The sequence below is a fragment of the Salmo trutta genome, chromosome 20, assembly GCF_901001165.1.
Source record: "Salmo trutta chromosome 20, fSalTru1.1, whole genome shotgun sequence".
In the NCBI taxonomy this organism is placed as follows: domain Eukaryota; kingdom Metazoa; phylum Chordata; class Actinopteri; order Salmoniformes; family Salmonidae; genus Salmo; species Salmo trutta.
In genome coordinates this window covers 12,437,888-12,449,884 of record NC_042976.1, presented here as the reverse complement: position 1 = coordinate 12,449,884, position 11,997 = coordinate 12,437,888, and the positions used below count along the sequence as shown (strand labels likewise).

The following is an 11,997-nucleotide window of genomic DNA, read 5'->3' as shown; positions in this document are numbered from 1 at the left end:
GAATCCGGGGAACATATTCCAGTCTGTGCTAGCAAAACAGTCCTGTAGCTTAGCATCTGCTTCATCTGACCACTTTTTTATTGATCTAGTCACTGGTGCTTCCTGCTTTAATTTTTGCTTGTAAGCAGGTCAGATTTGCCAAATGGAGGACGAGGGAGAGCTTTGTATAGGTCTCGGTGGGTGGAATATAGGTAGTCCAGAGTTCCTTTTCCTCTGGTTGCACATTTAACATGCTTATAGGGAATTTGGTAAAACGGATTTAAGTTTCCCTGCATTAAAGTCCCCGGCTACTAGGTGCGTCGCCTCTTGGTGAGCGTTTTCTTGTTGGCTTATGGCGGAATACAGCTCATTTAATGCTTTCTTAGTGCCAGCCTCTGACTGTGGTGGTATGTAAACAGCTACAAAGAATACAGATGAAAACTCTCTCGGTAAGTAGTGTGGTCTACAGCTTATCATGAGAAACTCTACCTCAGGTGAGCAATAGCTCGATACTTCCTTAGATATCGTGCACCAGCTGTTGCTTACAAAAATACATAGACCGCCGCCCCTTGTCTTACCAGACGCCGCTGTTCTATCCTGCTGGTACATCGTATAACCAGCCAGCTGTATGTTGATGTTGTCGTCGTTCAGCCACAACTCTGTGAAGCATAAGATGTTACAGTTTTTAATGTCCCGTTGGTAGTTTAATCTTCCGCGTAACTCAGCGATTTTATTGTCCAAAGATTGCACGTTTGCAAGCAAAATGAAGGGAAGTGGGTATTTATTCGATCGCCTGCGAATTCTCAGAAGGCAGCTGGACCCCTCTTTCTCCGCCTCCTCTTCAAGCAGATCGCGGAGATCGGGGCCTGTTCCCAAGGAAGTAGCGTATCCTTCGTGTCGGGGCTCACCAGAGTCGTGAAATGAAAAAGAGGATTCTGCTAGTCCGTTGTGAGTAATCGCAGTCCTGACGTCTATGAGTTCTTTTTGGTCATAAGAGATGGTAGCGGCAACATTATGTACAAAATAAGTAAAAAAATAAGTTACAAACAACGCAAATAAGCGAACAAAAAAACACAATCGGCTGGTGGCACGTAAAACATCTGCCATCTTCTCCGGCGCAATAAAACATGTATGCATAGACACATTTGAAACTTCTGTATATTATCAAACTTCAAAAACTTGTCCGGATTTTCTGTTACTTTCTTTTCAATATGGGGTGTATGGGGTCAATCAAATGTATCATAATATATCAACAGGGTAACGTACATAGCTGAGAGAAGAACTGTATCATAATATAGCAACAGGGTAACGTAACATTGCTGAGAGAAGAACTTCAACTTGAAATATAGAGAGAGATCTGATTGTACAATATTTGAATAAGCAGGAAGACTGGCTTTTTTTGTCTTTTCCCACCTCCAATCATCACTAAAAAGCCACCTCATTGGCTAATAAGATTCCGATCCCTCCCCCATTCCATCTCCACAGGACTTCTTATTAGTTCTGACACCCCACACAGCTTTCTGTGAACGCATGTAACCCCGGCCCCCTTCTTAAAAGGCCTCATTACCAAACAACCCACATTCCCATGAAGCCACTGCAACGCCCCTTCCTTTCTCTATCCCGGGGCCTCTCTCATACATGCCTAGCCTAACACGTATTGTTTTCCCTAGAACTGGGCCTGTGAAGTAAGGGAATCTCCGGCGGTGAGTGTGCATCTGTATGTTTGTGTGTGTGTGATCACGTTTGTTTATGTAGCGACCACACCCCAGTGAGAAGGAGCAACCTGGTTTCAGAGCATTTCATATTACTCTGTACGTAAATCCGAGACTCTCCATTTAGGGGAAAGGGGGATAGCTAGTCAGTTGTACAACTGAATGCATTCAACTGAAATGTGTCTTCCGCATTTAACCCAACCCCTCTGAATCAGAGAGGTGTGGGGTGCTGCCGATTTAGTTTAATATGTTATGTTTCGTATGGTCTGTATTCATTTGTGGATATCCATCATCAATTTCATATGATATGTTACAAATTACAATTCGTATGATATGTTACGAATTGCAATTTGTTGTTGCTAATGTTGGCTAGGCTAGGGGTTAATGTTAGGAGTTAGGTTAAAAGGATAGCTAAGAGGGTTTGCCTTAAGTAACCTTGTCTTATGTAACCATACCAAATGTTACATATCAACTATCATTTGAGTGTCTCCGATTTACTTTTACTGTGTTACGTCTACTCTATGAGAGCTTGCCTGAGTTTAAGTAAAAGCCATAAGTAGCAGGAATCTTTCTGAGTAGAAGAGAACATTTCTATCCGTGTTGTTTTCTGCTGTAGTACAGCTCAGTGGCATGGCCCATCGTCTGTTTGAAGGTAAGGAGCATGCTACCTCCTACTGGAAGTACAGGGTCTCTCCCTCAGCTCAGCTCATTGAAGAAGTCATGTCCTTCCTAAAGAAAAAGGTAGGAGTGACATACATGTTTCACAGAATACAGACTGTTTGTTCTTATTTTAACATCATACATCATGCAATATGTATGAGTTCAAATCATATAGTTACTGTCTGTGGATGTAAAATATTTTCAATGATAAATAGTATTGCAGAACTAAATTACAGAATTATATTGCTGCATGTTTTATTTCTGCTTTCAATGTTTTACTAATAAACTGGTCAATTGACATTCTCCTGCCTTAAAAAATATTCACATATACTAATGATGTCTCATACCTATGTGTGATGATCATGTGTCTTGTCCTGACAGAGGGGCGTGCAGCCCTGTGACCTGGCAGTAGACGTAGGCTGTGGGTCGGGTCAAGGGACCGTGCTCCTGGCCCCTCACTTCTCCTCAGTGGTGGGGACCGACATCAGCCCTGCCCAGCTGGAGGTGGCCCAGGAGCACACCACCGCCCCTAACATCTCCTACAGGTCAGAGCCAGCCCCAGAGAGGTGGAGGTCTTCAGGAAGAGGATAGGGTTGTATTTCGTTGTAGTGACACTGACACTGATTCAAACCCTCTGATTCAAACACATTATCGTCACAGAATGAGTTTTGGTATAAGTAGACCTACTGTAGAGGGTAGATTTTATGTACAGATTTATTTATTTCTGGGGCATTTCTCTGAAACCTAAGAAGAGTCCTGGTGGTTCAAGCCATGAATGCTGATTGGCTGACAGCCATGGTATATCAAACCGTACACCACGGGTATGACAAAACACGGCTCTAATTGCGTTGGTAACCAGTTTATAATAGCAATAAGCCACCTCAGGGGTTTGTGGAATATGGCCAACATACCACAGCTAAGGGCTGTATCCAGGCACTCTGCGCTGTGTCGTGCTTAAGAACAGTCCTTAGCCGTGGTATTTTGGGCATATACCACACCCCCTCGTGCCTTATTGCTTAACTAAACCAGTGTGATGGGAGAAGGAACGATAGGGTTAAAGTCCTTTGTTGAGGGGGACACGGTGAAATTAGGACAAGGGCCAAGACAGACAATGGGACCCTTGTCTGCTCAAACTCATGCATTTCTCCCTCTAGTGAGCAAACAAAGAAGCTACAGCTACTAATACTGTTATGGAACACATTTACATGTACAGTAGATGTTCCCAGTTAGGACTGAACGAAGGGAGCCATATCCAAGGAACCAAACCAAAACACAACATTGTGTGTAAATTCTAGTCTGGTTCCAGATTTGTTAGTGCTTTTTTGTCAACTCCTATTGTGACAATAATCTTAGGACTTGGCAAAACAGCACTAACTGATCTGGTACCATTCGGTCGGGTATCTTTAAATTACAACATGACCTATGTTTGTATGTATGTATCCCTGTGTTAGTATGTCTCATGTCTCTGTGTCTCTGTTTAGACAGTGCCAGGCTGAGGAGCTGCCGTTTGCAGACAGCTCAGTGGACCTGGTGACGGCCATGTCTGCCTTCCACTGGTTTGACCGGCCGCGGTTCCTCCAGGAAGCCCACAGGATCCTGAAGGCTAAAGGTTGCCTGGCTCTACTCAACTACACCATGGATATGGAGCTTGACTATGGAGACTGCTCCCACACACTCAACACAGTCTGCAAAGAGGTCTGGAAACTTTATAAAATAGAATACAAGTGTATTATCCAAACACATAATGATAAGTCGATCACATACATGTTTGTTTTTTCAACATTTGTCTTTTTTTTAATTTTATTTCATCAGTTTTATGCTGCACTCCTGCCCCATCGTAACCCCTGCCTGGGCCCTTGCTCTGTTGCTCTTTACAAACAGTCCTACAGTTCCATCCCCTACACAGAGAAAGAGTGGTGAGGCCTGAGCTCAGATACATCCACTACCCTCATTGCTATTACCTATGTACTTACAAGAAGTGTTTGATTTGATGTACATACAAGATGGGTTGGGTATACTCTAAGGTAATGCTAATGCTGTGTTGTTAGGCAGGAGTGTATGTGGGTGAAGAAGTCCATGACTCTGTCCAACTACATGGGTATGATAGAGTCCTTTTCCAGCTACCAGGCTCTACTAAAGAAAGACCCAGAGGAAGCCAGCAGACTGTCAACTGACATCACCCACAGGTTGGTCCCTGACACAATCCCTAGTTGATGCTGGTCAACAACGTAAAGGTAACATTTCATGTTACATCTCACATTCATCTCTCCCCCTCTCTCGTTCTCTCTCTCTCTACTTTCCAGACTGTTGGCTGTGATGGGGGTGACCTCCCCAGAGACTGAGCTTGTGGTTGGAGTAAGGTATTTCTTCCTGCTGGCCTGCAAGCCAGAGGACAAGCTACTGATCGATGACTGAGATTGGACTGTGATTGTGTTATTGACTGTACGTTTGTTTATGTGTAACTCTGTGTTGTTTGATTTTGTCACACTGCTTTGCTTTGTCTTGGCCAGGTCGCAGTTGTAAATGAGAACTTGTTCTCAACTGGCCTTCCTGGTTAAATAAAAAGGTGAAATAAAATAAAATGTATTCATGGTGAACATGAAAAATTATAGAATTAGTGATTACATTTGTATTAAAACTTTCCAATGATTGGTATCTCATTTGTTATATTTGTCACTCTGGATCCAGTTTTGTTTACAAGCACACGAACACAGCCCAGTGGTATGAGTGATACCAGATACGTGTGTGTGTGTGCGTGCATGCGAGTGGAGAGTAGAGGATTCCTAGCAGAGGGATCTCTTTATGGCTAAAAGGACTGGTCCCTAGCATAGCACTTTCAGTATCTAGTTTTCCTTCATGGATACAAGCTTCTATAGATTACTTTTCAGAATGTCTGTGTGTGGGTGTTACTAAGTCCTAAACTCCAATGGCGGTCTCTTTAGCTACACAATCTGGTCATGATCATTTATTGTTGCCAAAACAGAATATTTCACACCAGATTACATGACATTTGAATAGCTGCTACCTGCACTCTGCTGACTAAGGTGCTGTTCCAACTATGGTCACTAGAGGTCATTGTTTGAATGTTCTATTCTCAGCCAGGCCAATCTTTTCGAAGAAAACACATTTTAACTATATCTCTATTTGAGCAAAATAAGTAGTTTTGTTATGATCACAAGAAAATCTTAATAATTATGGTCTTGAGCCCCACAAATCTGAATGTTCTATCATAAAGTGAGAACAATTCGTTTCGCTGGCTGATATGGCTTCTACTTAGAAATGCTACAAGAGTAAATGAATAGATGACATTCACTGCTATAAACCTGTCTCCAATATAATCACATCATTTACACAGACCCACTTCGGACCTTCATGTGAAAAGGCATTCCATTGTCTGTTTTGTCAATGAGCTCCATGCATTCCAAAGACTTGTGGTAACCAGATGATCCCAATAATTTAGGTAGCCTTGTAAACGATGCCCCCTCTGGTATGATATTTTTTATTTATTTAACCTTTATTTAACTAGTTATGTTATGAACTGTCTGGGACTTGTTGTTTCCCTGTTTACTAGTCAAAGATATTTTACTTATTAAGTCAAAGACAACATTTCCTGCAAATATATTAGCATAACTAGGCTACAAAGAACCATGGCGGACGTATTAAAGCGTGTCCCAGTCCAACATACCTAGCCCTCGTCGTATTCCACCGGATCGAGTTCTCATCACACCTGTGAGAAAATGTAATAGCCCAACTCAATAAAAAAAACAGGAAAGATTTTCTGTTAAAAAAATCCAAATGACATCAGTTTGACCGGTTGTCAGGAAATAGAAAGCTGTGAAAATGACCAAACATGTTTCTGATTAGATTTCAGTTCGTCTTCGACGCATATTATATGTGGTTGAAATACTATCAGCTTTTATGATACTAATAAAGATAGCATCTCTACAGACGGTATATAACTGCACATTCAAATTTTCTCAATATGCTACAAGAAATAAATCATTTTTCTCCAAGAAAATAATGAAAGAAAAACATCAATGTAACCTATAGATTTCAATTGAACAAAAATTACAGGGTACTGGGGGTAACGAGTCCCCCCCCTAAGAACAATGTCAAATTGCTGAAATAAGAAAGCAAAGTTTGGAGAAAGAAATGGGTATGTGGATGAAGGTCATGCTAGGCGAATAAACTATAAAGGGAAATAAATGTCTACGGTTTACCCTTTTTTAGTTATTTCATGAGATGTTGTTTTTAGAAAACACCCACCATGGGGTAACTGGCCCCCAGGGGAAGATTATGCGATAGGGTTTCACACAAGCGTGTTAAAATCCATTTAAATCAGTTTTATTGAGCAATTGTTTCGTAAGTAATACTTAAAAGCTAGGTCTAGTTGTCTTATTTTAATTATTTAAATAAAATATGGGGGGTAAATGGTGTTGCACATGTGTCACGGTTGTCGTAAGAACTGGACCAAGGCGCAGCATACGTAGAGTTCCACATCTTTATTTTCTAGTGAAACTTCAGAAAAACAAAACAATAAATGAACAAAGAAACGTGACTACGTGGTGCACATGCACAAACGAAATAATATCTCACAAACACAGGTGGGAAAAATAGCTACTTAAATATGATCCCCAATTAGAGACAACGATTACCAGCTGCCTCTAATTGGGAATCATACAAAACACCAACATAGAAAATATAAACTAGAACACCACATAGAAATATTAAACTAGACTACCCCCTAGTCACGCCCTGACCTACTACACCATAGAGATACAAGGGCTCTCTATGGTCAGGGCGTGACAGTACCCCCCCCCCTCAAAGGTGCAGACTCTGGCCGCAAAACCTGAAACCAAATGGGGGGGGGGGGGGGTTGGGAGGGTGACTAGTGTTGGTGGCGGCTCCGGTGTGGGTCATAGCCCCCACCCAGACCCCGGATCCGACCATGGCGCCGGGCTGAATGCTGTGCCTGGACTGGGCACCGGCGCAAAGGAGGGCTCCAGCCATGGAGCGGGACTGGGCGCCGTACCTGCACTGGCCACCGGAGCAGAGGAAGGCTCCTGCCCTGGAGCTGGACTGGACGCCGTGCCTGGACTGGCCACCGGAGCAGAGGAAGGCTCCTGCCCTGGAGCTGGACTGGACGCCGTGCCTGGACTGGGAATCGGCGCAGAAGAAGACTCTGGCCTTGGAGCTGGACTGGGCGCCGTGCTTGGACTGGGCATCAGCGCAGGGGAAGGCTCCGGCCATGGAGCTGGAGGTTCCAGACCGTGGACCGTCGCTGGAGGTCCCGGACCGTGGACCGTCGCAGGAGGCCCCGGACCGTGGACTGTCGCAGGAGGTCCCGGACCGTGGACCGTCGCAGGAGGTTCCGGACCGTGGACCGTCGCAGGAGGTTCCGGACCGTGGACCGCCGACGGAGGTTCCGGACCGTGGACTGTCGCAGGAGGTTCCGGACCGTGGACCGTCGCAGGAGGTTCTGGACCGTGGACCGTCGCCGGAGGTTCCGGACCGTGGACCATCGCTGGAGGTTCCGGACTGTGGACCGTCGCCGGAAGCGCTGGACTGTGAACCGTTGCCGGAAGTCCTAGACTGGGGACCGTCGCCGGAAGCTATGGACTGTGAAACGTCTCCGGAAGCTCTGGACTGTGAATGCGCACTGGAGGCCGAGTGCGTGGAGCCGGTACAGGTGGCACCGGACTGGTGACAAGCACTTCAGGGCAAGTGCGAGGAGCAGGCACAGGATGTACCGGACTGGGGACACGCACTTCAGGGCGAGTGCGAGGAGCAGGCACAGGATGTACCGGACTGGGGAGGCGCACTGGAGGCCTGATGTGTGGGGCCGACACAGGTTACACCGGACTGGTGACACGCTCTTCAGGGCGAATGCGAGGAGGAGACACAGGACGTACCGGACTGTGGACACGCACTTCAGTGAGAGTGCGAGGAGGAGACACAGGACGTACCGGACTGTGGACACGCACTTCAGGGAGAGTGCGAGGAGGAGACACAGGACGTACCGGACTGTGGACACGCACTTCAGGGAGAGTGCGAGGAGGAGACACAGGACGTACCGGACTGTGGACACGCACTTCAGGGAGAGTGCGAGGAGGAGACACAGGACGTACCGGACTGGGGAGGCGCACTGGAGGCCAGATACGTGGAGCCGGCCCAGGTTTCCCCGGACTGATGACACGTTCCTCCAAACACCTGCGTTGCCGCATACTCCTAGCCAACTCCATTCTCCGGTATCCCTCCTCACACTGTTCCATCAAATCCCAGGCGGTACTCTCCTTGGGTCGACCGACCACCTCTCTATCTCCTCCCAGGTGGTCTCTGGCTCTTCCCTCTGCTCAGCCGCCAGCTCCATGTGCCCCCCCCCCAAAAAAAAAAAACTAGAACACCACATAGAAATATTAAACTAGACTACCCCCTAGTCACTACTACACCATAGAGAAACAAGGGCTCTCTACGGTCAGGGCGTGACAGCATGTCAACATTAATATTCGCAATATGAGGAGATTTGATGTAAAGTCCCTGTTTGTACCTCACCTGCACATACATTTTCTTTGCTCTTTCTTTGTTTTATTTCCATACAATCAATTATGTACAATTGCACTAAATATTATTTAAATAATGTAATATTTTAAATCCCAGCATTCTTTAAAATGACATTCAGGAGCAAAAGGATTTCAATAGTTATTTTTAATATAAAAAAGTAATATTCATTGGAATATAATATTGGAATGGAATATAACATTGGAATATAACATTTAATAACAATAACGTAACTAATGAATTCAGTGTAACATTGATGTGGCAACTCTGTTATGCTCTGCTATTGCACAATTCTAATTTGTACATAGGTCACAAATGAAGCTATCCCCAGTAAAAATTGGAGCACAACTCATGAGCACACCTGCACTGCTCACACCTAATCCAGTCCTCACCTGTGACTGAAAACAGGGGGAGAGATGCCAATTGAAAAGCTCTCTCTTAAAAACTTTGCTAGCTATATGACATAAAACGCTGTGTAAAATAGCTAAAAGGCTATAAAGTAACATTAACTGTAAAGCTATCAGTCACTAGTGGAAACATTTACAACTGCAATTAAGTTACGTTGTCTTTTAAATGTATTTTACATCTGACTATCTGGTAGTAAGGTTGCTAGCTAGCATTCCTAGCAGCTTATGCTAATGTAACCGATGTGAAATGGCTAGTTAGTTAGCGGTGGTGCGCGCTAATAGCATTTCAATCGGGTGACGTCACTCGCTCTGAGACCTGAAGTAGTTGTTCCCCTTGCTCTGGGCCGCAGCTTTTGTGGTGCGATGGGTAACGATGCTTCGTGGGTGTCAGTTGTTGATGTGTGCAGAGGGTCTCTGGTTCAAGCCCAGGTTGGGGCGAGGAGAGGGACGGAAGCTATACTGTTACGCTAACTAGCTAGCTGGATAGCATTTACTGCTAGTAAAGTTGCTAGCTAGCAAGTTAGCATAACCTAGTGCTAACTGAGCTAGACATTGTCTAAATGACAGGTAGAAACACATTCATAGCCATAAAGGGGGAACTAGCCCCCAGGAGCCAGTTACCCCCTAGCAATTGGGGGTGAGTTGCCTCCAACACAGTCATCCAAGAAATTACTACTTTACTCAAAAGTTCTCAATGTTTCTCTCTAAACAAGTGTATTATTTATCTTAAGGCTGTCCTACTTGTATATTTAAAAAACATTTATAGATCTAACTTCATTGGAATATATCTACAACATTTTCAAATGTGCAAAATATTTGATAAACTTACCACAAAATCGCTTTGTTAAAATATCTCCAATATTGTGATGACACGAGGGACTTTTTGTTGAGCAAGAACAGTGGCAGCCAAGGAAAAGTTTGAGGAAAATAATTTGGTGACAACTTGTTGTTTTAATGTGAATTACAGGGATACCCTACATTTATGGATTTTCTAAGGTATTGTTTTCTCTTTATGCAAGAGTACACATGACACTAGTGTCAACTTTCCACATGCCAGAGGAGTTAACTGGTCATATCAAGGTTTCTCTTTGTACATCCATGACCTGCAATAACAACCCACTGGGCAAAAGAGAGACAAGCTTTCCATTAATTTCCCTACATTTTGCTGTGTATTTATTCTGGTTTTATTATCCTTTTTCATTCTGTGGAGATCAATCACTCTGACCGTCAGAATAATAACATTGTGTATTCGTACAGCAGACTGACACATCGTGAATAGATCTCCAGTATGCAAAACTACTTGCTCAATGGCATCACAAAAGGTGTTGTGTGTTGTATAGCCCACCTCAAGGCTGAACACTAATTACTATCATTATCATCATCAAATTGTATTTGTCACATGCACCAAAACCAACAGGTAAAATACTTCCTTTACAAGCCCTTGACCAACAATGCAGTTTTAAGAAAAGTGTTAAGAAAGTATTTACTAAAATAAACTGAAGTTAAATTTTTTTTAAATAAAAATAATAAGTAAGGAGCAACAATAAAATAACAGTAGCGAGGCTATATACAGGGGCTACGGGTACAGAGTCAATGTGCGGGGGCACCGGTTAGTCGAGGTAATTGAGGTAGAATGTACATGTAGGTAGAGGTAAAGTGACTATGCATGGATAATAAACAGAGAGTAGCAACAGTGTAAAAATAGGGGTGGGGGGGACAATGCAAATAGTCCGGGTAGCCATTTGATTAGCTGTTAAGGAGTCTTATGGTTTGGGGGTAGAAGCTGTTAAGAAGCTTTTTGGACCTAGACTTGGCGCTCCGGTACCGCTTGCCATTCGGTAGCAGAGAGAAAATTCTATGACTAGCGTGGCTGGAGTCTTCGGCAATTTTTGGGGCCTGGTATAGATGTCCTGGATGGCAGGAAGCTTGGCTCCAGTGATGTACTGGGCCGTACGCACTACCCTCTGTAGTGCCTGCGGTCGGAGGCCGAGCAGTTGCCATACCATAACAGGCGGTGATGCAACCAGTCAGGATCCTCTCAATGGTGCAGCTGTAGGACTTTTTGAGGATTTGAGGACCCATGCCAAATCTTTTCAGTCTCCTGAAGAGGAATAGGCACTGTCGTGCCCTCTTCACGACAAGGATCCTCTATGACATGATCTCTGCTCTTGGGTGGACCCACCCCAGATGAACAAGTGTGACTCAGACCACTCCACCTGTGGTCTTCTACAACTGTGTAATATATTAGTGAGTCAGGCCTCTGGTAAAGCCTGGTCCTAGAACAGCAGATACGGCAATCACAACCATGATGTGATATGACAGGCAGAGTAAACTCTGGTCCTAGACCAGTAGATACGGTCCTCATCAGGTCTTGACAACATGACCTTGTATGACAGACAGATGTCACTCTGCTAAAGGGCAGTCCCATGCTAGTGGAAACACTGTCTTTCTTGCAAACACAATGAGGAACATCTTTTTGACTTCTCACATATCAGTCAAATTTGCAGTAGGGATCTGTCTACGCCAATGGCGGTCGGTGCCGTTCAAGATTAGGAAAGATATATATTTTTTTATGAGCATGGCCTTATTTCTATTACAGCATATTGGATGACTGTCATTCATATTCCATTCACCCGGCTCATTGTAACATCACTAGGTTTAGGCTACTGCATGATACTGGA

The 11,997-nt window shown here is 44.3% G+C and overlaps 1 protein-coding gene across 2 annotated transcripts; it reads left to right on the top strand.

The window, feature by feature from the left end:
- The first annotated feature begins 1,512 nt into the window (after positions 1–1,512).
- Positions 1,513–5,006, top strand: zgc:162780 (class I SAM-dependent methyltransferase). Of its 2 annotated transcripts, none has more exons than XM_029702272.1 (7): positions 1,513–1,682; positions 2,313–2,432; positions 2,733–2,896; positions 3,833–4,046; positions 4,164–4,267; positions 4,400–4,537; positions 4,655–4,975. In XM_029702272.1, the coding sequence occupies exons 2-7, from the start codon at positions 2,322–2,324 to the stop codon at positions 4,764–4,766; spliced, it is 843 nt and encodes a 280-aa protein (XP_029558132.1). In that variant the 5' UTR covers positions 1,513–1,682; positions 2,313–2,321; the 3' UTR covers positions 4,767–4,975. The 2 variants fall into 2 exon arrangements, with proteins under 2 accessions (XP_029558132.1, XP_029558133.1); XM_029702273.1 differs by having other exon boundaries at positions 1,515–1,682; positions 2,308–2,432; positions 4,655–5,006.
- The last annotated feature ends 6,991 nt before the right edge of the window (positions 5,007–11,997 follow it).